At 43.2% G+C, this 27,896-nt stretch overlaps 1 protein-coding gene across 1 annotated transcript; it reads right to left on the bottom strand.

Annotated features, from left to right (window-relative positions):
* On the bottom strand, positions 1 to 26,527 carry klhl5 (kelch-like family member 5). The gene is made up of 13 exons (XM_070856189.1): positions 25,828 to 26,527; positions 21,419 to 21,607; positions 14,737 to 14,873; positions 13,566 to 13,762; positions 11,812 to 12,024; positions 7,482 to 7,668; positions 6,417 to 6,641; positions 5,763 to 5,838; positions 5,365 to 5,451; positions 4,051 to 4,125; positions 3,584 to 3,721; positions 2,309 to 2,480; positions 1 to 900 (listed from the first exon to the last, which is right to left on the bottom strand). The coding sequence occupies exons 1-13, from the start codon at positions 26,430 to 26,432 to the stop codon at positions 844 to 846; spliced, it is 2,358 nt and encodes a 785-aa protein (XP_070712290.1). The 5' UTR covers positions 26,433 to 26,527; the 3' UTR covers positions 1 to 843.
* Positions 26,528 to 27,896: the final 1,369 nt, after the last annotated feature.

Consider the following 27,896-nt stretch of genomic DNA (forward strand, 5'->3'; position numbering starts at 1 on the left):
AAAAAGCTACAATAATGTGAATATCACAGTATACTGTATGTGGGCTGATGCAACATGGAAGAAACACACAGAAACATTAGATATAACGTGATGTTTTTGACTGAAGAGTATAAAGAGCGTCACAGTTTCTTACAGTATGTCTGTTCATATGGTTGTGCTGATTATGTCAAGTCTTTCTTTTATCTATCTGCTGGCAAGAAAGGGAAAGAAAGAGGAGAGCACTTGCCAACTGCAGCATAAAATAATAGGGAATATATTAAAATAGCATCAATACACACTATCAGATATTGTTAGGAAAACCAAGAGTGTAAAATGATGAGGCATCTCAACGGTCTTGACAATCTCTCTCTGTCTCTCACCTTCCTGTCAGCAGAAATAGAAGCTGAAAGCAAACGTGTGTGTGTGTGTGTGTGTGTGTGTCCCACCTTGTCTACAGGAACAAAATAATAGGCAAGGGAAAAAAAACTGCGAGACAGGTGTTCTGTCATGCTCAGATAAACACTGCAGTTTCTTCATCATGGGTGTAGGTGGTGGTTCACTTCTGTGGCAAAGGATATCAGCATGTAGAAATATAAAAACTTTATCAGTAACCTGACACATGACGTAACCCTGACCATTAAAATGAATGACGGCCACTCGTTTAATTTGACTGTGCCCAAGTGTAAAACCTGAAGTGCGTTCACTCATCAGTCTCTGACTTCCTGGGGCTGATCACATGCTGGCAGACAGACGGGTTTCTTGGTTCCTTGGTTTAACTACAGTGACCACGTCAGCGGTGATGAAGAGGACGGTATCTGAGCCGCATCACGAACAGTCCACCACAGAATTTTGCAGTTTGTGTTTTCACAGTCTGACGGCCACCACGCATGCTCCGGCCCTGCCCACACACAGCGGTGCTACCTGGACAGAAAAAAGAAAAGAAAACACAAGAATCACAGTTAAAGGTGCAGTAATGGATACAGTTGAACAAGGTTTCTATACCTTTTCCAAAGTTACCAAATTTACTATATTAGTGTAAACAGAATTTAGAGCAGTTTCAAGCATTTTATTAAAAATCCAAGCACTTTTCATACCATGAAAACAGTACATTAAAATTCAAGCATTTTCAAGGATTTCCAGCACCCGTATGAGCTAAAAACTTCCTTCATGTTTTCAGTAGAGCTAAAAGATCACATGCTCCTGTTTGAGGTTGGGAATTCACAGTCGACAGATTAAATGGAAATCTGAGCATCTACATTTCTGTGACCACTGGTCAACTCCGTCTGCTGACAGAGCTCATGTGATGTGCAGAACAACTACTAAATCTACCAAGAGGTGAGATTGTTCTGCCAATTGCTGTTTCCAAGGCCAGCTGAAGGGAATGGATTATCATGTGAGTGCTGGCTATGTACAACACTGTTATTTGGCGTCTAGGCTCTGACCTTGTCGCTCCCCGAAACACCGACTTCAGCACAGCAGGGAGTGACGATAATCCTCTGGTTCTACGGGAAGCTTTGTGTCTTTTGTGGTTGTCTAGTCCTGTTAGTTTTTATAGCCACTGCTTCTACACAGATAGTCAAAGCTATCCGTCAGTCACCTAATGTTAAACATGAACTTACCACCCACGTTATCTGTCATGGGAGCAAAAAGATTGACATATTTGTGCTAAAGCAAGCAGGGGAAGTGATGCTACAAGGACAGGACAGACAACCCATCAACTGGTTTGTTTGTTTCCGTTTCTGACAATGAACAGAGGACGCATTTAATGGTCTCAACGTGTTCCCTCACATCACAGTTTGTCCCCATCCCTCTGTGCCAGTTTGAGCGCTCTCTGTATTCTGCATCCGCCCACCTACACCCCTCCTGTTCTCAGCAGGGTGCATGTCTCCAAAATGGATAGCAGATTTCCAGAGACTTTGGAAAGAAATCCTCTGGGGCTGTGCAGGAGATGAGGTATAAACTGAAGTTTGATAGACTTCTGTTGAACAAGATCGTTCAACTTTGAAACAGTCCCCTCTTCCCCCTACTGCTGCAGCGGCAAGGACAATATTAGCATGAGGAAAACACACATTTACATACCAATGAAACATGCCAAGTTACATGGGAGAAGAGCTGGAATAAGGTCATATGGAGACTGTGTGTTTATATAACAACTTTATTGGTGTACATCAAGATTTACTAGTGTTTTTACTGAACTACGGTCAATGTGTTATGTACATATGTGCAAGTGCATACATATAAATCTACTGTGTATGTGTGTATCATAAGAATATAGACCTTATTAAATTGTTTCCTTGTGTGTGTTGCATTTGTGTGTTTCAGTGTGTACCTGTGTCCACTCATTTGTCTGAGGGTCATAGGCCTCTACAGTACTGAGATACACCTGCCCGTCATAACCGCCCACAGCATAGAGACGGTCGCCAAGGAGACAAACACCAACGGCATCCCTGCTGATGCTCATGGGGGCGACTGCCGTCCACACATCTGTCTGAGGGTCGTACCTGTACACAGACACCACACACAGAACACAAACAGGTTCACACAAGACACATAGTGACAAATTAAATTTAAGTTTATTTTATTCCAGACCACAGTCCATAGTTCAACATTTTTTGACATACTCTTATTTACTCCTTTCTGAGAGTTATTTGAGGAGATCGATATTAATCTCATGTCTGTGCATTAAGTGTAGAGCTGGAGCCAGGAGGCGATAAGCTTAGCTCAGCATAAAGACTGGAAGTAGAGGGAAAGAGTTAGCTCAGCTCTTCAAAAACACACATCTAGCTCATCTAAAGATCAGTAACATGTTGTATCTCATTTGTTTAATGCAAAAACAAACAGAAAGTTATGTGCTGTGGCCAGGCAAGCCATTTCCCCTCTTCTGGTTTTGTGTGGTATGCCAAGTTGACCATGTCCTGACTCCAGCTCAATACTTTACACAATCTTCTAACTCTTGGCAAGACAGCAAATCAACCTACTCTCACAGTTATAAAACCACAACAAGAAGAATTTAAAAACTTCACATTTTGGCGTCCCCCAGTGGTAACATCAAACGCTGTGGCAATCGGTAACATATGCTGCCCCCCCCACCCCACCACCACCTACAGGTCTGAAAGCATCACACAGACTGTGCCTGTTTACTATCAAAATATCCCCCCCATATCCTAATTAATTAAAATGTATATATAGTGACTTTAAAAACAGACATCCACTAAAAGACATCAAAGACACCACAAATCACAGACAGCGATAATCCTGCATATTTTTACATCGCACAGTAAACTGTACACTGCGGTTTTTACATTTCAAACAGAAATATGTATGATACATCTGTTTCATCTACTTAATCAAATGGCAACACACACACACAGTCCTGTTTCCATCACTTCAGACTTTCAGACTTACCCTAACCATACCCATAACCATTACTTGCCAAACCTAACCCATACCCTAACCTTAAGTCTTTGTCTTAGTCTAACTCTTACATTTAGGGGACTTGAATTTTACCCCTAGAAGGAAGGCGAGTCCCCGCAATGTGACTGTGTAAACAGATTTATGTACCAAGAAGCACATACAGACACTCACACACTACATATTGGCTCACCTCTCCACACAGTCACTTAGCCGGGATGCAAGAGATGAGGCCGGAGCATCATGACCTCCGATGGCATACAGGAAGCCATGCCATGTGGCCACACCCACACCTCCACGCCTTTTCGCCATAGGAGCACAACCACTCCACCTGTAGATGGAAGTTGTAACCATCAGGAACAAAAAGAGAGAAAAAAAAAAAGTAGACTTTTACTTTTTGTCTCCAACACTGAGGAAAACCAGGGACCAATAAAAACCTTGTCTCAGCTCTCCAGTGAAGATCATAATGAATGTGCTTGATAAACAGAGGTTGTTTGAATGCGGTCTATTCTAACATCCTGAGAGGGTTGGCTGTCTCCTTTGATCTGTGGGTAAATAACCTTAAAAGTACAGATGCGCCTCACCAGAAAGAGCAGCACACAGGAAATAAAGCAGGAGTTGGCAATTAATTCAGTTCAAATGAAGTCCCTTGTCTCTGACCTGTTGGTGTGAGGGTCGAAACACTCCACTGAGCGCAGGCAGGATGAGCCGTCACGACCTCCTACTGCATATAACCTGAGGAAGACAGAAGACAATGTTATCCCTCCGGACACACACACACACACACACACATTTCTGGAAGTCCGTTTTCAATTAAGTGACACTTAAGCAGATGGTACAAGGGTGTATTTATGTGTGTGTTGCAGGATTTGGGGAAAATGTGAGGCGAACAAAATCAATCACCCAACACTCTAGGGGCATCGCAACCCCAAGCAGTCACTCAGTGTGTGTGTGGGTGTGTGTGTACACGCATCCATGGATGTGGAGTCGGAAGGGCAAAGAAAGAAGCGCATCAGAACCAGTCAAGCAAGTAATGAGCTACATCAGGCAAAGAGCCCAGAGACTACACAACACATACATGCACACTCACAAATGCATGCATTCTCGCACGCTCATACAGGCACGCTCACACACCGGCGCGCACACACTAACACTACTGCTGGGCATGCTTAGCACAAATCAGTTGTTTCTGTATTAATTAGCATCTATAAAGCCGTTCTCTGTGGTGTCTCTCTGAGGCACTGAATAATAAAAACAACGGTGCAATATTGCAATTCCTCTGCAGTCGGCTGCTGACATATTCTGGGGCAAGTCTTGAACTTATCAAATCCCACTTTTAATATGAACCTGTGTGCACAAGTGACTGTGTGTAGGTGTATGTGTTGATATCGCAGTGTGTCTGTGCAGGAGGTTTTTCACAGAGCAGTTACAGTAATATAACCCTTCCTCTGTTATCTTCATCTTCCAAACAGCAGAGACATGACAAATTCATATATTGCCTCCTCTGAATAAAAAGCTTAGGGGTTTCCTGCAGGAGCAAAACTGTGTGGTTTCCAGCCGTTGACAAATGTTCTACATTAGTCTCTGCTCTCCAAACCATGAGCACTAAATTTTGCTTATTAATTGACTATTTTTATTGCATGCACAGCCTCTGTACTATAATAAGCAACATGTGGGGGCAGCACAGTATCTAAATGTGCACTGTTACACAGTATACATGACACTCTTTGAGGCAGTTCCTGGTAAAAATGTCATTACTTTAATTGGCTGATGGTTTTGTCCAAAGGAACTTAAAAGAAGTGCATAGAGCACCCATAGGAACAAGAGCAAGATGGCAACGAACAGATATCCCAAACAAATAGCTAAAAGCATGATCAGTGCCATGGCCCATGTGCTAAAAATCAGTCGTTAACTTGGTTATATGTAGTGTAAATGTGTGAAGCAATATGTGAGAGGATGTGTGAGCTCACTTACTTGCTATTGAGTACAGCTACTCCCACTGTGCTTCTGGGTGTTGCCATACTTGCAACAAAGCTCCACTGGCGCGCTTGGGGGTCCCACCTAGTAAGAATGACGTAAAGAACTTCTCAGTTCTGGACGTAATAAATTAATCTGACCTTCTAAAATGTTTTAGCAGGTGATCAGATATACAGTGCAGCTAAGAATGCATTTTCACACTCATCACTGCATCAGCAGCAACATGTCTTTCCAAAAACAGTGCCCATGTTACTCTACATAATAGAAAATTACTGTCAATAGCTTTTAGGTTTCAGAAGCAAATATCTCAAAACCATGTCAAATAGCAAGATACCACATTAGGCAAGTGGAAAAATATATTTATCTTTTGTAAAAATGTAAAATAAAACTCTTACCTTTCCACAGTGCTGAGGTAGCTCCAGCCATCATGTCCTCCTACTGCGTACATGGGCCCATCTAGGACGGCTACACCTGCAATACACAACCATATATGCACGGTTAAATCATGGCAGCTCACCCGAACGCTATTAGCTCGGATAAGCTCATAAAACAACACACGTTTAGGACAAGAGTGCGAGTTTTTATTGTGTGTGCAACTACACCCAGGGCATGCAGAGTTAGTAGCAGGTTGACACCTCCATACTCGAGGGATTTATCTGCCAGAACATCTGTGGTGCCAGATGTGTGTTTGAATCCCCACCTCCCTTCACATGCATGCACACATTTATTAAAACAATGAACCACCGGCACAGCACGCCTAAGTAAATTTTGGCTTGCACAGTGAGTGGGGACAGTGTCCTTCAAACAAGACACGCAGGTTCAGTCCACTCTGTTGAAGTGCTCTTGAGCATAACACTGAATCACTTACTGCAGAGGTGTCAATCTGTAGGAGTGAAAAGGCAATTTTTTAAGCAATGATCAATAAAATATCACAAATAAATCTAATAACTCAAAATTGAAATAACTGCATCATCCATCCTCCTCATGACTAAGACTAATTGACCTTCCCCCTTTCAGTTTGCACTGTGTGTATACCACAAGGGGCCCACCTAAGCCATGTCTGTGTGTGGACATGGGAGGCATGACGCTCCAGGTCTTGCTGTGTGGGTTGTAACACTCCACAGTGTTGAGGGTCTTCAGTCCATCTCGCCCACCGACTACATAGAGACGGCCGTCAAGGACAGCTACACCAAACTGTAATCTTCTTCCACTCATGGTGGCCACCTGCCTCCACGTGTCCCGCCGCAGACAGTACTGCTCGATACTGGTAGCACCTCAAGAAAAACAACAGAAGAAAGTGTAAAATAAAACTGTGACTGTTGCTGTGATCTAATATTTCCACTTGTTCAAATTTGAACTGTCCAGCAGCATCAAGTTAGTTACATCCTGCTCCAGTGCATATAGATTTTTACCATAACTTCTCAACAATACATTGTATTTTCCTATTCTTAGCACAGTGTGTAGAACAGCGATGAACCTAACCAGGATACACACTCTAGAGAAATCAGGTCAAAGTAGGACTTAACTACTTAACAAGCACACATAAATCACTGAGCTCTGTTTATGATGACTCCACTACAGATGAGTTTGAGATAGTTACTCCTTTAATCCATGATTAAGAGGATTTGTTTTAACTTTGTTCTCTGTAATTACTGCTGCGTAAGGGTCTGAAATTAGGACTGCAACAAATAATTGTTTTAGCAATAGGTGACTTATTCACATTTCTTTTTCTTTTGTCTGTCCAAGAGTCCAAAATGATTCTCAGTTTACAATCATACCAGACAAATAAAAGCCTTCTCATCTGAGAAGTTGGAACCAGAGAAATGTTGGCATTTTTGCTTAAAGGTTTTAATACTCGATAACCAGAATGGTCATTAATTTATTGTTGACTAACTACTTGATTAATCAACTAGTCGTTGCAGCTCTATCTAAGATGTCATCCCACTCTCTCTCTCTCCCTTTAATTACTTGTCAGCTCTCTACTGTGTACTATTGAATAAAGGCAAAAATGACTGTATAGTATACAGTATATACTATAAAATAGTGCATACTGTATACTATACAGTATATATGTAATTGTATTGTTTGTGGTTATGTGTAAGTGACCGGTGTACCTTTTGTAGCGTCCATGCCTCCTACAGCAAACATGGCCCCAACAGTTGCCTTACGGGGCCGTGTGCGGGGACTCTGAAGCAGGGGCCGGCGCTGGGGCAAGAGGTGATACTTCATCCCCTCCATCAGCAGCCGCTGGCACTCCATACTGTCCCGGAGCAGAGGGTTGGACTCCAGGTCTGCCAAGAACTACACACACATAAACAAACGCACACATGAACACACAGGGACATGTGACAACTGCTATTAAAAAGCCGTTGAAGCAGATGCAGGGAGTGTGTGTGTGTACAGCGGGTGTAGCGCAGTGTGGGTTACGATGTTATCATTGTTTGTGGAGGTCTGAGGGTCGAAAGAAATCTGTTCTCTCATTGATTGAGAGATTAGATCACATCAGACCAGCAGACATTAGTGCTTTTACACACCCAGACACACACTGATCATCTGACAAACTAGAGGACTAATCTGTCTGCAACATCTCATCAGCTTTCTACTCCATACCCTCTAACCTCATCTAGGATCACACACACACACACACACACACACACACACACACACACACACACACACACACAGAGCCAGGGGCTCCAGCATGAAGCACTTCAATCCACAAGTCTGTTCCCTAAAATACATCCACAGGAAATCACTGCCTGTGAGAGAGGCAGGGTGGTGAGAAGCAAGTTTCCCTGAGGGCAAGAAGGCACGAATGACATGATTTACATTTAGATAGCTGTGTGTTTGTGTGTGTTTTGTGTACGTGTGTGTGTTAATAGATGGAAAGCAGTAGAGGATCCAAAAGAGAGTGATTTTTCTTTTAATAAAAGTCATTTGAAGTTTCCAGACTGTGTGTGTACCTGCATGTGTGTGTTTTGGCTGAAGCTAAGTTGGTGGAGACACTCAGAAATGGCTGCTTGGATTCAATCACAGAGAACAAGTATGACAGATATTTATTTGATAGAGAAGAAAATATTATTTTGAATCACTTTTACATCCTCTTTTTCCTCTGTGCTGTCCACCATAATTTCCATCACCACCACCACCACAAAAAGAAAGATTTGACCTAAATAATTCAATTTGGTCACTGAATATAAAATCAATTTTCACAGCGAGACGTGGAGAGCGTAAAGCAAGCATGGTTAATGGATAAGCAGCTTACATGCCAGGGTGAACTCATGCTTCCATTCCCTACAATCACTGAAGGACAAATTAGGGTAAACCCAATTTCGGCATTCATTTGTGTGTGTCCGCGATATAGAAGGACAGAGATAGAAAACCGTGTTTATCCTCTCCTGTGCTATTTATCCATCACGCTGCGAAGGATTGAATGTGGAGAGCCAGATAAGGCTGAATCCTGCAGACGTCCCACCTTCTCTTCTCTGTCCTCTCTTTACTGCACAGCGGGCAGTGAGAAAGTAAGGCTCCCTTCTCTGTTTCAGCTCACACCTGAACAAAAAAAGTCACCACCGACTCCCACACCCATACAGACAGAAGCACACATCCCCCAGGTAAGTATGTTTTTTATGCCTACAGCACCAGCACCAACCTGTCTCCATCTTAACATTTTATTAAAACACAGCTGAAACTATTAGTCTATTAATTGATTAGTATGATTGACAGAAAATGAATCTGCAAATATTTTAATCATTATTAAATCATTTTAGTCTGTCTGGTCCTCAAAGGATGAAGCACAGTGACTTTTGGTCCCCTGGCTTTCCCTCTAGCGCCACCATGAGGTTAATATTTGTGATGGTTTTGAGTGAAATGTCTCCAGATGTATTGGATGGACTGCCATGAAATTTGGTACAGATATCCACTGTACACAGTGAGTGAAGCCTATCAACTTTGGTGATCCCCTGACTCTTCATCTAGCGCCATCATCTGGTTTAAAATCGTAATTTGTCCAGTACTTTGGCTCATGACCAAATCCCTAGAAATCTAATCAGCTTCAGTTGTACATGGTAACAATTACACTTAATCTTGTTTGAGCAAAAATGCCAAAAATTCACTGGTTCCAGCTTCTCAAAGAGAAAATTTGCTGCTTTTCATGAATCCATTTGGGTTTTAGACTGTTTGAATTATAAAAGTTACATATGGGCAATTTTCTTTTACAATTTTCTGCCATTTTTGAGACCAAATAACTAATTGAGAAGTTTAATCAGTGATCATGATGAAGACATGAACACACACTGCTTTGGTGCACGTCTGATTTACAGCACACAGATGTTCTCCTGAGAAGATTTAGATCAAGTGAGAGGGGATTAGAGGTATTAATTTAGTGAACTGACATTCTCTTGATGAGTAATCGCACAGCAGCCTAGATAGAGAGCTGAGTAATTGGTTGATGAATATTGATCGATTGTCTGTGTGAGGTCATTTTATTGGCATTTCACAGCTCATGAGGTTGCTAAATGTTAATTCATTTGTCAGTTTAGCAGGGAGGCAGGCAGGGAGGTGGTGGTGGTAGTGATTTGGGTGTGGGGAGGTGGGGTGTGATACACTGTGAAAGGTTGAATCAGCCCACAGCTCTATGTCTGTCTTGCTGTTACCCTCTCTACTCTAGTGCTATTCCACTGCTTTACCTCTCTGCCATCCATCTTCTGCCCTGATTATACGTTACAGCTACTTGTGATTTCAGCTGACCAGGGCAAAGTCATATATCTGAAGTGTTCATGCCGTGTACCGCACAAGTGCAAAACCTCTGAGATGTATAGACACAGGCAGAGAAGATGGAAAGAGGAGGGGGGGCACATGGGGAGATTTATCTCTGCAGTTTCTTTATGTATAGTTGGCGAAATGACTGATGAGGGAGATGAAGAGAACAGATAATTTAGCTGCAGTTAAGAGAGATATCACACTTAATTAAGGTTTAAAATGTGTGTGTGTGTGTAGGCGTGCATCCAACGCCCTAGGCAGTAACTGAGGTTCTGCCTAGCATATAAACGTCCCAGCATCCCAGTACCAGACAAGATGTTCTGCTATACAAGCTAAGAAGAGGAAAGAGGTGGAGAAAGAGTGGAAAAACACACACACACACACACACACACAAACTCACTCACTGACTCGATAAAGTAATGGTTGTGATCTACTGTTAGAGTAATGGCTATAGTCCCTCTAATTGCCTAAAGAGGATAGTGAGTGGAAAAAGACCAGCAACTCATCAGTAGGAAGACTGATATTATCTTTTGCCTTGTACTTTGCAGAGAGATAGTAAGACATGAGCAACTTTGACAAAGTTCCTGCAATATTTATGTGATGAAGTTTTAGCTTCAAAATGTGTTAACTGATGTCACACACCAAGAAAAATGGACGGCAACCTCATGAACACGACTGAGAACTAATTTGCTCTTTTCAGCAATATGCAGATTATTTATTGGCCATTTAACTGATTTAAGAGTGATAGAAAGAGAGACAACAGGGAAGAGACAAGGAAAAAAAGGAAAAGATGAAGAAGTAACGCAGTTACATAAGATGTTACTATTTTATTGTTATTAATAATAACAGGGGTACTTTAGACTGATATACCAGATCAGTGTCGATTTTGAATGCTGACCTCAAGAGTAGATCAGGTATCAGCTATGACGAGACCAATCCACGTTAATACAGTTTTACAGTTTATCTATGGCAATTTTAAACTCTATCAGTTACATTCAGTCATGACAAACTGCTGACTCTAAACATGTAAATGATTACGATTAGTTTATTGCAGGGAGATAAAAAAGATTTTTAAATTGGAAAAAGAGATCCCTTATTACACCTGCAATAACAGATTTCTGTTGGCAGTGTAAACAAACTGTGAACACACATATCATCACCTTTTGATATGGCAGAACTTGTTAGTAAACAGTTGCCTGTTTACACATCCAACAATTATGGAGCGACATTATTATTCATTTGGACTCATGTTGGAAACACGAGTCCAATATTCACTCTGTGTTTTTTTGGTCTCCTTCAACTCCTGAGGGAATTATCTGGCTCTTCAGCTGCTAGATGCTCCACTATGATCACTATCTAGTCGATAACTGTGTCTTTCTGTTGTTTGATGCTGAGCAAGGAATGTACAGCGGGTTCTCAGAGCTTTTTCACTGAAAACAGCTGTCTGCTGTCGCCAAAAACAACACTATGAGAGTGGTGAGAATAAACCAAAACAGTAAAGTTGCGAGCCAGACAACAACGACAACAAAAAACCCCTGCTATAATTCTCTGTAGGTTCATCATTGCCAGCGACCACTATCAGATACTTTTCATCTGATTAAATATAAAAACTACTGATTGTAGACGCTTTAAAAGGGCAGTTACAACAGCGCGTCATGTGACAGAGGTCCCCGAAGCTCTCACCTGAGGCTGCAGCAGTGGCAGTCGGATGTGAGCCAGCAGCAAGGGTAGGTGGCGCTGCCGTGTGGCGGCGTCATGACCGACCCATGTTAGCAAAGAGGTTACCACGGTTTCCTCGTCTGGCACGTTGACGTCATCAGATGTGAGCAGCCTCTCCATCTCCTCCACTGGGAGCAACAGGAACTCCTGGCCTCCCACCACCTCTAAAAAGTGCTCCTGGTGGACCGTGAGGTGAAATGGTTAAACGAGGAGAGGATTTAACAGTCGGATCAGTCTTACAAGAGTCAGGATGAATGAATGATGAAAAAAACTATAGGAAGATGAGTAGCAAGAGGAAAGGGATGAAGGGTTGGAAGGAGGCAAGAAAACCAAAAAAAAGGAAGGAAATGAGGGCTTGAGAAAGGTCAGACGAAGATGGATGAGCAGAGAAAAAAAGCTTGTAGATGAGAAAAGGTTGGAATGATTTAGTGGTATAAAATGGGGAGATTGCTTGAGAGGTAGAGAGCAGATCATTTTCATTAGCGATTACTCTGCTATAAATCAATTAATTAATTCTTTAGTCTTTAAAATGTCACAAAAAATCAGAACATCCTGATGTGCAACGTGACATCCTCAAAGTCCTCTTTCTGTCCAATAAACCCAAAGAGATATAGTTAACAACATCATCAATTATGAAGCTGGAATTAGTGAATGTAATTTTTGCTTGAAATTGTTTTAAATGATTAACTGATTAGCAATATAGGCTGCATGTTCATTTGTCAGCTAATCAATTGATCGACTAATCAGTTCTAGTATTTGAATTGGGAACCTTGAATAGGGAAACAAAATGAAAGAAAAATACAAGAAACAAAAACTACATACTAAAATGTAGAGACCTATATAAAAACAACACTGGTACATGTCCTCAGTGTTAAGCCACATGACAGGGTTAGTAACTGTGTGAAACTGTCGGTGACAATATGGACGCGGATGTTTTGCTATTTCTCATTTGTGTATTTAGCTATTTATTTATTTTGAGGGAGATATTATCTGAGGGAATTAGAAAAAGGGAAGGAAAACCCATGCCCTGATTCCTACATGAACAAAACATTAAAAAATATGAAAAGAAGTGAAAACAATCTAGATTTCTCTCTAGTCGGTCTATTGTATGGTTCCTACACATTGGCTGGAATAATACTGTGAGTTGAGTATGTGTGTGAATCAGGGAGCGTGAGCAGACACAGGCAGATAATCACACCCAGATAAAGCCACCTCTACCACATAATTACAGATTAAAGTTTAACAATAATCCACTTAGAGAGAAACAGAGAGAGAAAGGAAGAAAGAAAGGAACATTGGCACCGACAGACTCAAAGAGGGAGGCAGGGTGGGAGAAAAAAAAAAGGCACGTGAAGATAGGAAAGAACATGAAAAGAAAAGTCGATGGAGGAGCTATTTCACAGTCACCATAGCAACCCCGTGCTGAAAACAGCCATTTTGGCGATAATGGTGTGTCGTGTGTTGTGAATGAGGAATCAATTTGTTATCAAAAATAACATCACGGCTGGAAAATGACGAAAGTCTGACTGGGGGAAAAAAGTGTAGGGGCAGAGAGGGTAAGGAAATGTGACATAAGCCTGTCTATTGCTCTTAGAGTTGAAACCTGAACAACACCTGTGGTCTACCTATATTTACATCATCATTTTCAGATCCATACTGTCCAAAGCATGTGTTATATTCATTTTCTCGTGGTGGCTTATCGCTGGAGGTGTACCCACCATGGTGTAGGCGTGAGCGGCCCTCTGCAGGTCGTGGCAGCCCTGAGCGTCGGCGTAGGAGCGGATACCCAGACAGTTGGAAGGGTGGAGCTGCTTCATGAGGAACGAACAGCAGGCCTGAACAACAGATGACAACTGTAGCAGGCAGGAGGCTGACAGCAGAGACTCAATGGTGTCCTCCCTCAACTCGATACGGCCTGGAAGACAAACAGGGGACATGGAAAACAAGGAAGGCAGTCAGATGGCAAAATATCACAAAAGGACTTCAAAGGGTCTGAGATTTATTATTGAAAAGATTTTGAGATGACTACCATCAACTGGTCAAAAACATCATCTTAATTATTCTTTTAAACAGAGACCAAAATTAATCCATTTATTTAGCATGGTCACTGATGTTTTTCCACCTTAAATCCCAAAGTAGTTAATTACACCTACCCAAGCTTTGCCTGCATTTTACAATTTCTAATGGACATATTACTAATATTTTCAAATTCGCAACAATAGCTTGAGTGGTTTTGAAAAACGTGTTACCAATGAGATTTGTCTTGCCATCCAAAACTGTCTCATTGTCTGTTTGCATTAAATTACACCGCACCCATTTGTCAATCTTGCATCTCACATACATCTGATGGAAAAGATACGCTTCTGTTTGAATCAATACCACAGGCCGTGTAACAGCTTGCATTTTACTCAGACTACATGTGTGTAAACATAACCCCAAGCATATTTTTACACTTCAAGTCTATTTTCCTCCGGTTTAACTATGTTACCACAGTAATTGTGTGCTGAGCTCTGAGCACTGTTCCAACTGTGGGTGACCTGAATGCATCGCATGTAGACAAAGACAGAGTACAGAGGCTGCTGTTCCACTAACGTGCTGTTCACACTACACATTCTGTACAGACATGGTGTAAGAAACATCTACGTTCTTATGAAACATAAAAAAGTCTTGGATCTAATAAATAGCATGTATGTCCTTCCTGTGGTAGGTTAGATGTGACTTCTGAAATACATTATGTTCAACTTCACTAATTTACTACTTAAACAACACTTTGAGCAGGTCTCATAACTACCAGTGCATCATGGTATGCGATCTTTTCTTGAGAAAGACAGGAGCATGACACTATGTCTGATCTTTTTTCTAATAAAGGTGATTCGTGTGTCTGTGTACCTGTGTATGCATACTGCACCAGGACCCACAATGCATCAGGGTCTACTCCTTCCATCTTCACCTCGTCCTGCTTGGCCTCCCTAACATCGCTGGTGAACATGGCCGCAAAGTAGTCTGACACGGATGAGAGGACCAGTCTGTGAGGGGAGAGAGAGAGAGTCGGTCATCAGTCAGAGAGGATGGACAGCTGTAATGGATGAACAGAATACTTTGACCCTGCTGACAGGACAAGTACGGGCTGACGGGGAAAAGTTGCAGAGCAGAGAGGGAAGAGGCAGCCTGGAAATTATGGCACAACCAGAAAAAAACATAACATTATCATCCTGTACAAATCTCACAGAGTAGATAAACATCACAGTCATATGAAAGGCATGATCCAAATGTGTCTGAAACCTCCTTCCCCCCACGTCAATCCAACGTCAGAACTGGAGTGGGCTGCATCTGACAAATTCTTTACGAGGCAGACAATCCAACACTCACGCCCTCTACACACAATGACAGGTCAGCCGTGCAGTCTCAAGCTTTTTTTGCATTCTTTACAAAACTGTTTCAGTCACTTTTCATGAGTATAATACTATGTAAGCTTTCTAGGCCAGACCTTCTGTAAATGTGCAGCTTTGTACCCACGACTATCATGCCTTCCCCTTCTCTATGACAGTCGGCTTTTACCTGCATCGTGGGACAACATGTCGTGTGATGCAGTCCTCTAACAGCATCTCCTGCTACATCAAAAACAACAGTTAAAAAAATAAATACTATAGAGATGGAAAGAAGAAGCTGAATGACAACTGCATGTATATTCCTAGTTTGTGGAAAATCTACAGATGAAGGTCACAATAGATATCCATTTCCAACTATGACAAGCCAATAATCATCTGTAAGAGTGGAAAGTCTGCACTAGTCACTGGGGTGGGGGGACACCTTTAGGATAGTACGCTTATGAGGTGGGAATCGAGCATTATGAATGTTGTGAGCGGGAAAGTATAGCAAATTTAAAACCAAAATAAGTAACATACAACAAACACGTTTGACAAATAGCATAATTGATCTCAATATCCTACTGCATTGTCCTGGGTAGGCATTGAGGGCTCATCTCTTAGCCTGTTTCGCCCTTACCTCTCTAACAGAACTTTTTCCGTCACTCTGGGTAACTTCTTTACTCCTCCCATGTATACACCTTTAACTGGCTTGTCAAGTGACTCCCAGGAATAGACTGGGTGATGACCAGGAAAGTTTGGTGACAACTGGAGAGACAGAGGACAGCACGGAGAGATGGCAACCCGGGGCAGGGAAGGGTTAGCAGCCCGATCTGCATCTCCCGCGAGGGAGAACCCAAGCAAGCTACAGATCATCCCACGGATAAATACCCCCAGGGGTGCCCGAGAGGGGGGGAGGATGAGCACCCCAACAGGACGGACCTAACGATGATGACTTTGGAAAACGGACTATTGACCATGACAAGCAGATGTATCTGCGGTAAGGTGCCCAGCACTCCTATTCCCAGCAGAGTAGTCCAGAACCATCGCATCAAGTGGCCTCAAGCAAAGCAGCACAGCCTGTGGCAACAGTTTGATGAGGATACATCTAGCATCATCAATGCAACAACAAGGGGAGATGTTGAAGGCCGACTCAAGAACTTGACCACCATCATTACAAGCTTTGGGGCTGAGAGGTTTGGTGTCAAGGAGCCCAAGTCCAGCAAGCCCACGTACACCAACAACCGTAGGGCAGATAAGATCCACCGCCTGCGGAAAGGGCTGCGGATGTTGGCCAAGCAGTTCAAGACAGCACCTGAGGAGGAGAAGCCACCTCTCGCTGAGCTCCGTCAAACCAATCCGGAAGTCTCTCAAGACCCTGCGTAGAGCTGAATGGCAGATGAGACGGAGGATGGAGAGAGCCAGGAAGCGAAGTTCCTTTCTAGCCAACCCATTTGGTTTCACAAAGCAGCGGTTAGGGCAGAAACGCAGTGGGCGGCTTGAGTGCACCCAGGAGGAAGTAGACAACTTCCTCCACAACACCCTTAGTGACCCGCACAGAGAGCAAGAGCTTGGACCACAGAGAGCTCTCCTAGACATGCCAGCCCCTCTAGTGGAGTTTGATGCCTGGAACACACCGGGGTGGTCACCCAGCTAATCAGGGAGGCACGTGAGGGGAATGGAGATCTGGCAGTGCTTTGGCTGGACCTAGCCAATGCATATGGGTCGATCCCCCATAAGCTGGTGGAAACTACCCTGGACAGACACCACATACCCTGCAAGATCAAGAACATCATCCTGAACTACTATGGGGAGTTCGGGTTGAGAGTGGCATCAGGGAGTATAACATCCAACTGGCACCGGCTCGAGAAAGGGATCATAACTGGCTGCACAATCTCAGTTATCTTGTTTGCTCTTGCCATGAGCATGCTGGTGAAGGCAGCTGAGACAGAGTGTAGAGGCCCCTGTCAAAGTCCGGAATTCGACAGCCCCCCATCCGCGCCTTCATGGACGACCTCACGGTGACCACCACATCAGTGGAGACTGAAAAAAAACCACACTTGTGTGCCCCAGACAGGATTAAAATCACTCATTAGTGCATGCAATATTAAATATTAAAATCACCTAGTCTCCTGTAAAGAATTAAATCCCCTCATCATGTATACTCCCTCGTCTGTGTGAAAAAAAAAGGTTATTAGAAGAGGAAAAAACTGTGTAAACAAAAGCTTGCCTTAGGCCTAAGGCATCTCCAGATGTTTGTGCATAGTGAGCATATTGAGGATAAAGAGCTTGCTGTCCTCAGACATTTAAATGCCTCATAGTCAAACTGCAATGGAGCCACTTTTCCCTAAATAGCTGTATTTTGATAACTAAATGATCATTTTCATAACTTGTCATATGAGGGAAACTGACCTCAGATCATTTTTTGGGTTATTTACCTTTAAAACTAGTGTCATGTTCTCTGGATCTCTAAGTTATGTGAAACTAAATATAGATATTTGGAAGATGTTGAAAGAAGTGGCACAATGTTCACACAGATGTCATAAGGGCCTGGAGGTTTTTTAGCTCAAATTAACACACTAACAGGGGAAAATACATCTTGTGGCTTTTTATAATGTTGCAATCTTGAGTCAGTGATTGTCTTAACAGTGATGTTATCTGGAAAGTCATTCAGGCAAAAGAATAAGGTCAGTACTGTACTGTATACAGTCTATAACGTTTTTGCTTCCTTATTTCATGCTGTTTTTTAACCTGACCATCCCATGTAAAACAGTTTTCATTCTATTTTCCACACATTTCAATTATTTAGTTACACATGGCTCACTACTTTCAAAATCTTTTATATGCAAAATTCACAAAAGTGTCCACACAAAACTGTAAAGGAAGACATCCGAGCCAGATCAAGTCCTGGCATGCACTATAAATGACATGCCAGTCCGTGCAGCCATTCAATTTGCATGTGTCAATCACAGCAGCTGAGCTCAAGTACGAAAGGGAAAGAAAGAGATGGGAATATGTTTAATGTAAGGTCACTGTAAAATTTAGAGACGAGAGAGTCTGAGAGAAGATTTATGGTGTACTGGAAAGCAAGCCAGATGAAGGACAGAGGGGAATTATCTTAAGGTCACTTGTAAAAAGACAGTAAATTAATTCCCCACTGCAACAATCCATTACCCTTTCATGTCACTATGAAGTTCAACACACACACACACAAACATCAAGGTATTAAAATGCACCAAAACTACTCATTTAATATTTCATGGGCAGTAGTTTTCATTCTTTGCTCTTGGAGATGAGGTGGTGCCTGTCTAATGACAAAGACATATGCAGCAGTCCTCCAGATCACTGCAGGGGTTTGTACATTGTAATGTCGCGATCTAAATATGGCTCATGGTAAACAAAGACAGATTTACGCATGTAGAAAAGGCTCTGTGTGTGTTTACAGTTTTCTGGTCATTTTAAAAGCTGTGTATGTTCGTGTGAGTATTTTGACTTCATGGTCAACAGAGGATGTGTATGTGTTATGCACATGTGTATAATGTCATTACTGAGAGTGACACTGGGACCTTGACAGATAGCCTGAAGCAGAAAAGACCAGTGTGTGTGCGTTTTACAGATAAAGATGTCAAAATACACTGTAGTCAGCAGGAAGTTGTTCTGCCTGTATTTCAGTTGGATATCTCTAGTCAACTGAACCTCTGAATCAGGCATTTCACACACACACAGTATTTTCACTCCTTAATTTTTCATGTAGGTCTCTGTCTCTGTCTGACTCACAGTGTGCGACACAGGCTATATACAGTGCCGGGTTATTTACACACACATGCACCTTGCAGAGGATAGATACATGGCAGGCAGTGTGTCACACTGTAATGGAAAGAGCTGAGAGGAGACAGAATGCCAGAGTGAAGAGAGCAGGAAACAGACGAGTTGGACTCAGGAAATGAGGGCAAGAGCTGGAAACTGAACACTGTCTGTTTATGTTTGAGTGTGGATGTGCTGCTTGGTGCAGAGATACGGTAGTGGAAAAACAGAGAGGGAAAGAAACAACAGGAGGGCTGGTAGCAACTAATATGACTTTTCTCTATACACCCTCAAAAAATACAGATATAGGAGAAGTATTTTTTTTAAAACTCACACATGAGGGAAGACATGCAGCAAAGGGCCACGGACTGGAACCGAACCCTGCCCACCGCGGCTAAGGGTATTGCTTAACATTTGATCTAGTGCTATCATCTGATTAAATTTGTTTTGGTACCATGGTATGCACACAATGGCCCCATGGTGAATACCTACTGATATACAACAATAGTGCACTAAAGTTTCTGAACTAAAGGTACAAGAGTGTCCAGATGAGGATACAAAAACAGATTTGCAAGGTAATGTATTTCTGTAAGGTACAGCCCCAGAGACAAATGTATAATTGTGCTCTACTTTTCTAAAGCACAAATAGAGCTTGGGTTTTGCTCAAACTGCACTGCATGCAACAAACACCACAAGAAATATGCAGCTATACACAGTAGAAGTGGCCTATTCAGCATGTACGGTGCATTTGTTTGTGTGCACATGTAAGACAGAGAGCGAGGCACAGAAAGAGGGTGTATGTTTTGTTCCCAGAAAAGAGTTCTTATCCTACACATGCAATAAATCAATTGCAAACAAAACAACCACTTTCAAACAAAGATATCTTACTCCCACCCCCTTACTGGCACACACACACACACACACACACACACACACACACACACACCACACGGTTTCAGATGCCGACACACTCTTTCACATACACCATTAGGGTTCTCATACAGCAGGGTCTTTTGTTTGTCACCATCTGTGCCTGGAGGACAAAATGAAATGAGGCAGAAGAGGAAGGCAGGGAGAGAAAAGGAGTCTTTTTGCTAGTGGAGGGCCGCTCTTCTGTCTCATCCTTGTGCAGATGGACCCTGCTGCTGCACCAGTGGCCACATGCCCAGAGAGCAACTGTGACAGAGTAGTGTAGTGGGGGCTACGAGGTGGCTGACAGGCATGTGCGCGCGCGCGCGCGCGTGTGTGTGTGTGTGTGATTCAGAGGCTCAGCTGACTATGTGTGGTACAGAGGGACTACAAAAATAAAAGGGACTTTTATGTGCATAACTGTGGTTCTGCTGTGTGTGTGAGTGATTCTTTCTAAATAGTATCCTGTGTGCAGTATGTGTCATCATGTTTGTGTGTGTGTATGTTCCAATCAATGCATGTAAGAGTTACTCGTAATGCTTCTGCATGTGTGAGTTTAATAAGATGATTGATTGTATTTAGGGCTACAACTAATGATTGTTTTTATTAGGTGTTCAAGTGGCTAGTTTGTCCAACAAACAAAGTTATACAATTTGCAAAGAGATGAAAAATAAAAATACATTACTAATAAAGTTAAAATGAACATTTGTTCGGTCTTTTTCTTGAAAAGTGACTGAAACAATCATGCAATTATCAAAATAGTTGCAGATTCATTTTCTGTTGATTGACTAATAGATTAATCGACTAATTCTTTCAGCTCTCGTTTGTCAGAATGCACGTATGTATGTGTGTGAGGGTTTGTGTGTTAACATTAATAGTGCGCAACCTTCACAGAGTGCCCAGCAAGTTTTGAACAGCCAGCAACAAAGAGGAAGAGCCAAAATAAACACTCGTACAAGGAAACGCAATAATTTTACAATATATTGTTAAAAAAGAACTTCAGAAATCTGAAACTCCTAATTATATTTCTCCCTTCTTTTCCTAAAGTGATGTAAAAAGCAGTTTATTGTTTATATTAACACTGGTGTCTCAGGTTTTTTTCACATTAGTGAAGGACATTCACTAGGAGGACAGCAGTTGAAGAATTTAGTGAAAATGAAACGACGATTCATTTGGCAACTAAAAGGGGGAAATGTTGACTGATTGCAGTTTTGAAAACATGAGCATATGATGCTTTTCTCTGTTTGTAAATTGAATATTTATGGGTTTTGGACTGTTGGATGAACACAATAGTAATATAAAGACATCTACATTGCTCTGGGAAACTGGGAAAATGGGAACTTTTCACATTCAAACAGTTTATGTGAAACACAACTAAGAGATGAATCAATGAGAATAACCATTAGTTGCCACCCTAATGGCGTACATCTATTCTACATCACAGTCTTTGATACGCATGTTTGTGTGACATTTTAGAGTCTCTTCGCTCCTACCTGTGTGCAGGTATCCGCCTTTCTCCAGCCACCAGTATGACATCACACAGCTGTCTGCTCCTCAGGTAGCCCTCCATCTTGCGGAAGGTAACGTCGGCGTGGGACAGAGCGGTGAACATACACTCCTCTGGACATGCACACGGCTCCAACGACACGCACGAGGACAGTGTGGCGCTGCTGTTAGACGTCCTGTGCTCGCAGAGTGACACGCAGACAAAGACAGGCATTCACACAAACACACACAGACAGACACAAAGAGAAGGAGACAGAGGCTTTGAGCGCATGTGTTGATGCTGATTCTCTTTTGTTCAAGACAAACAGACAGATGTGTGGAGAGAGCTACACCAGCTGCTCTGTGTCTTCCATGTGCCATCTTTTTCTTTGTAACATTCCCTCACACTTCACTTTTCAACAGGGTTACTGTATGTCGCCAGAAGCAGACAAAAGCTCTTTAATGGTCCAATTACTAGGAGTAAATGGCCGGATAAATTTAGCCCACTTAAAAGAGAAGCTGCCAATTAAATAGCTGTGGGAGCTGAGCCCATAGGATATGCAGTAATTTACTCTGTTCCCTAATGGCAACCAGTTTCCTTGTATCTGTACCAACAACGGGAAATGAGGCAGGGGTTCAGGTCAGGATGGCTTCAACATTTGCTATTCACTGATGTGTTGAAGTGCTGAAGCCCAGGGCTGTAATGTCTTATTCTTCCAGTCTGAGCTGATGAGGTGTGTGAGTTGGTGTGTGCGTGTGTTCATCAAAGATAAGCACCGAAGTATAGCTACCCTGTGAATCATCAGCCATCATGGTTCCCAAACCAGCATTTAATTTATGAGAGCCAGAGCTCTACTTCCATTTTTAATTTAACAGCAGAAGTGGCAGGACAGGCCCTACAGCACAAAGAGATAAGAAATGAACTGATACTCCAAGGATGAATCATTTCAACTCCACAGTTAAAGAGAAATCACACTCTTTTAGGGATGTGGAAGTCTGTGTGGGTGTGAGTGGGGAGGTTTGTTGCAAATCAAACTGTCCTAAATTGCAATTTCCACACACATATCCTCACTGGAATAAATAAACGGAGAAAGCAAGATAGAAATTCGGGGAAGACGCTGGAAAATGTGGCTCGTATACCCAACATGATTTTAAATGTGAAGCACAAATGATCTAAAACAGGACTGTAAATCAGAAATCATTCTTGCGTGTATCTGTAGTATGTCTTCTTTCTGTTCTCAGGGAAGTTGCTCGCTATCTTCTCTGATCCATATTCTTTATACATGATATCTAATATTGCATCTCTGTTTCTCTGAGCTGAGAGTTTTTCCTGATTAAAGCAACTAAACAATATTTTTATACCAGTGATCATGACAGAGAATTATCACAGACTCTGAAGCTCCCCTCAGCTCTATGCAGTATCTGAGAGTCTTTCAGGCCATTGTTTTAGTTTGGTAGTTCTCGCCAGCATTGTTTTCAGATGCAGCTGCTTAATGCAAATAAAAAGCTCTGATAAATCTACTGTACACTATCTGTCTAGTACCAAATGGCAGAAGACTAAGTTAGCAACTAACATGAGCATTAGTGCAGCATCTAGTAGTTAAGGAACCTGACATTTCTCTCAGCAGTTGATGAATCCCAAAAACAGAGCTAAAAGCAAGTGAATACTGGGCTAAAACTCGCTAGGTAACCATGCAGAAACGCGACTCCTCATGAATCTAATGTTGCTTAGTGTCTGCTGTTTGTTTAAATAGGCAAATTAATTTGTCACAACTTAAAATAAGTAATAAAATGTCAGAGTTTGATAAATGTAACTTAGAGCTTTAGAAATAAAACTGACATTGTTAAGAAAAGTTATAAGAAATAACACTGGCAGAAGTGTTCATTCTATGTGTATTCATGCACACATTAGTGTGTGCTGCTGCTTTTCCTTTTGTCCCCTAGTCCTCTATAGCTGTCTGCCATCCTCAGTTTTATATCTCCAACTAATCTCATCCATCACTCACTTCATCCCACCTCGTCCCATCATCCTAACAGCCATCTTTGCCTTGGGTTTCTCTCTTCCCTCTCCCATTCTAACCCTCCAAGGAGGTCCTTTGGCTAGCTTTCCTGTCCTCTTGTGTGTGTGTGTGTGTGTGCACGTGCATGAGTGTAGACGAATGGTGTGGCTAAATACTGCCAGAGGAGATGGCTTTGAAGTGGGGGAACGGTGCCTTCCAGTCCCCTTAATTGAGCCTGGCAGGCACTCAACATGGACAGAGCGAGAAACAGAGAGAGAGGAGAAACAGAGAGTGTGTCTGGGGCGAATCAACACCACGCAGCCAGATTTTTTAAACCCCAGCACCAGGCAAGGACACTCACACAAGTGCCATTCAGTGTCTGTCTCCCTGCCTCTCTCTCTCCCTCTCTCTCTTACACACACATTAGCCTACACACTCCCGTGTGATTAACTATCTATCTTGATTAGCTTCTACGCTAAGAGCTAATGCAAATGAAACATAGCTCTGAATGCTGATATACGACATGATCATACAACCACGGTGCCAGCATGGTCGCATGTTACACCGTCCGTGACACACATGCAAAGTCCTTTGTTTCCCAGCACATTAGCAAGGAAAAAAGAAAGGGCAAATGAATGGACAAGGGTGGGCACAGATGAACATGGGACAGAGAGCAAGAGAGAGAGAGAGAGAGAGAGAGAGAGTGAGTAAGGGAGGCACGCCAGGATTAAAGAGGGGAAAGCAGGGTGGGGTGAGAAAGTAAAAGGGAGAGGAGGAGATCAGTGGAGTCGAAGGCGAGCCTTCAGCCACTCTGGGATTCAGTGCGCGTCCCTTCCCATGATCCCATTTGGGAGTCTGTCACTTCTTGGAGTATCATACTGTACACAGGAAGGGAAGGGATGAATAGCACACAGAAAGACACACACATACAAATCACAAAACACACTTGGACAGAGCTGCACATGTATGCTGCAGAAATGAATTTCTGTGTTGGTATGGCAACCATAGCATGTGCAAGGACATGGCCTTTATCCATATACGTGCAGAATATGTGCTATGTATGTAACCTGTGCAGGTTCACATCCCTATTTTGTATTTGTCTATGCTAATGAGGCTGGTGTGTGTCTACGTGTGCATTACTATTAAACAGAAGTAATTTTCTGTGTAAGCGCTGCCAGGCTCCCATCAGCGCTGAAGATATGACATCAAACCTTGCATAACAAAAGATATTTTTAAAACTATATTTCTCTCCTCTCTTTTATCCTGTCTTGCACAAACAAACATACACATTTGCGGTGAAAACAAACAGCGTGTAGAAAAGGCATCAGGCATTAATCGATTTAAAAAACACATCTGCATTTGCTTCCACTGAAAGCCATTTATAAGTGCGAGTGTGTGCGTGTGTCCTATGAATCATTTATATTTTCTGATGTGTGTCTTGGGAACACAGAGTATGATAGGAGGCTTTCAGATGCATCATTATGCCAGCATAGTAAACACACACATAAGCAAACACATACACACACACTCCGTCTGTGTCTCTCCCTTTAATTCATCACATTTACTGCGGCATCACAATAAAAAAATAAATCTGTGAGTCTGTGCAGATGCGCCTAAGAGGAGTTATGATGCCCTAATTGCTTTGTTTTGCCGTCTCCGTGGCAACTATTAATTAAATGCCTTTATAGAGCTCTACAGCTGAATGGACACACCAATGCAGCACTCCCCATCATGCATGTGCACACAAACATGCAGGGCACTGAGGGACTGTGAGTAAAAGCTGGAGAATCAGTCGCTGGAAACACGACAATATAAATGTCAAGTGCAGTATGTTGCTAGATGTGGAGCTCAGCCCTGGAGTCATATTGTTAATTTGACTCTGAAAACCCATATTCACAAGAGTGTGAATGCGTGTTTGTGTCTTCTTACAGAGCCTGGTTGGTGAAGCCTCATTAGGAGGTTGAGGGGAGAAATCAGTGGACCACATGCTGTCCCAAAGGTACTCAGCCATCATTTTCTCTCTCCATCTCCCTATTTCTGTCTTTCTGTATGTGACGAGTGGCCCTCCACTGCTGCATACTGTCTGAGCAGCCTCTTGCTTACTGAATCCCCCATTTACTTTTTCTATATATTCAGCAGGAGCATACTCACAGTTTGCACTTATGCACCTATGCAATAATAGTGAAGTGTCAGTGTCACTTAAGTATAACACGGTGGTCAAATGTGATAAAGCAGAAATCAGCAAATTATCAAACACTCTATTGCTTCTCTGCAACTGTAAAAGTAAGGAAGCTCTTCGCTAACTTTTTTGGAGTGAGTTTTGCAGTGAATTTCACAAAACAAACCACATAACTTGATTCTCTGCAAATGGTACCAAATAAGTTTAGACAGTAACCCGGTGACAGCTCCCCTCCCACCTGCAGGAGCTGGAGTCCGTTTCTGGGTGGTTGTTGATCTCCTCGGTGCCGGACGCTGCCGGTGCCGCCGCCGCCTCCTCCTCAGCCCCGATATGGCCGGAGGGCTCGGCTACCAGCTGGGGCACCGGAGCCTCTCCGGGGGGCTCCATGCTCGACACCGGCCGGGAGCGGCGATGAGGCGGCGGGGAGACCCACGAAAGCCCAGCGGCGGAGCTCCTGCACTCTGGCTGGCTGAAGGAGCGGGGACAGGAGCTCCCCGTCGCCCCAGCTGCCGCTCCTCCCGGACCGCCCCGACTCCCCGCCGGATCAGCAAACTTTCTGCCGCTGCCGTTACACAGGTTAGACCCGGCGCTGCCGCTGGCCACCAGCCCGCCGTGACCCCCGGCGCTGGGGTTGACGCTGGCTGAATTCGAGCTGCTACAGCCGCTGACTGAGGGTCCGTCTCCGGGGCTGCCGCCCGCTCTCCTCCCGGCGAAGTAGTCTCCCAGCGGCGGGGAGTGAGGCGGAGGGACCGCGGGGTGACCGAACCACCTCCATCGGATCCGGAGGATCTGCTTCACATCAAACTCCTTCCGCGAGGAAGAGCCCGAGCCGCTGCTCGACATTCCAGGGCGCGACACGAGGAAATGGCGGGGGAGAGCGCGTGCCGCTCCGCCGTTAGATCCGCACACTGAACCGCACGCGCGTCTCTCCTGGCAACCGCACGCCCGTTAACCGCGACTGGAGGCAGCGCGCGGAGCACATGAAGGGAGAGGAAGGAGAGAGAGAGAGGAGGAGGAAGAGAGAGGAAGAGGGAGGGAGGTGTACTCAGAGTTTGACCGCCGGAGCCTTTTCACGCACAAACCAAACCACAAACATCTGCCACATGGACAAATTAATGCCACATTTCTGCCAAATCGTGCAGCGCGGGCCACTGGCATTTGTAGCAGAGGGAAATGATCACTACTGTCATCATCATCATCATCATCATTATTGTTATTATTATTCAACAGGCAGCACAATCAATCAGTAACAGCCTGCTTAATATGGAAGCCACCAGTCAATAATATGGGGTAATATTATACAGCCTATAAGACAGGAGGTTTCTTATTGTGTGTGAATCTATAATACGTCAGAAAATAGTGTGAAATGCCTGCCGATTTTTCTTCAAATTGTTTTGTCTGACAACATTTAGAAAGTCTAAGATATTTATTTAGCAGGCAAAAACAAAAAAGCAGCAAATTCTCACAGTTGAGAATGGAACAGGTGAATGTCTGTAAATTAAGCAGGACAAAACCAGACTTTGAAGATGTATTGGGCTTTTTAAAATACTTTACATTTAATGAATCGCCAGTTGCAGCCCTAATTGTATAACTCACATACTGTAAAAGGGACAAACATAATTTTTAGGGTTGGGATTAAGCATGTAACTGTTTAGCTTGAGGTCTCCAGGGAACAAATATGCGTAAATACAACGTCATCCAATAAAAACATGTCGTTGTGACTGTGTGTTAGTGCACATACGCCAGAGTGAGTGAATGTGGAGGTTTGTGAGGCTGCAGCAGTCATTACATGGTAATCAAGGACTCTGAAATGTAACGAGGCGGAGGACACATCCTCTTCGTCATCTTCATTTCCACCCTGTCTGGCTGTCTTCACTCACTGGTCTCCTCCTAACAATCACACTTTGTGTACAGAAGTGGCTGCAATAAGCTGATGTGTGGATTTGTCGTTTGAGCAGATATTGAAAATAGAAAATAGCCAGCATTACTTTAAATCAGCACAACAGCAGAGACCTGAATGCCCTTGAAAATGAAATCCACTTCTCCCTCCCCACATGCACACACAATCACACACACACACCTCTTCATTTAACCCCTTCGCCCGTTTCTCCACAAACCATTGCTCTTCTCCACCCATTTCCAACACTTACTTCCCTTCTCCTCCCTCTCTTCCCTCCATCTGCAATGCAGCAGCTATTCATAGACAATAATGATCAGTGGGAGCGGGTCCTGTGGGAGCCATCTCATCCCATCCCATCCTATCCCCGGCGCCCGGGGCACCCAGCCGACCAGCCAGCCAGAACCTTC

This window comes from Pempheris klunzingeri, chromosome 3 (assembly GCF_042242105.1).
Source record: "Pempheris klunzingeri isolate RE-2024b chromosome 3, fPemKlu1.hap1, whole genome shotgun sequence".
In the NCBI taxonomy this organism is placed as follows: domain Eukaryota; kingdom Metazoa; phylum Chordata; class Actinopteri; order Acropomatiformes; family Pempheridae; genus Pempheris; species Pempheris klunzingeri.

What these genes read in the sequence shown, in the direction of transcription:
- klhl5 (XM_070856189.1), bottom strand. Translation starts at nt 26,432, where the DNA reads ATGTCGAGCAGCGGCTCGGGCTCTTCCTCGCGGAAGGAGTTTGATGTG. An exon ending in ACGGACTCCAGCTCCTGCAG is followed by an intron (nt 21,608 to 25,827) that starts GTGGGAGGGGAG and finishes CTGCGAGCACAG; the next exon opens with GACGTCTAACAGCAGCGCCA. An exon ending in CACACACAGACATGGCTTAG is followed by an intron (nt 5,839 to 6,416) that starts GTGGGCCCCTTG and finishes TGTGTATTGCAG; the next exon opens with GTGTAGCCGTCCTAGATGGG.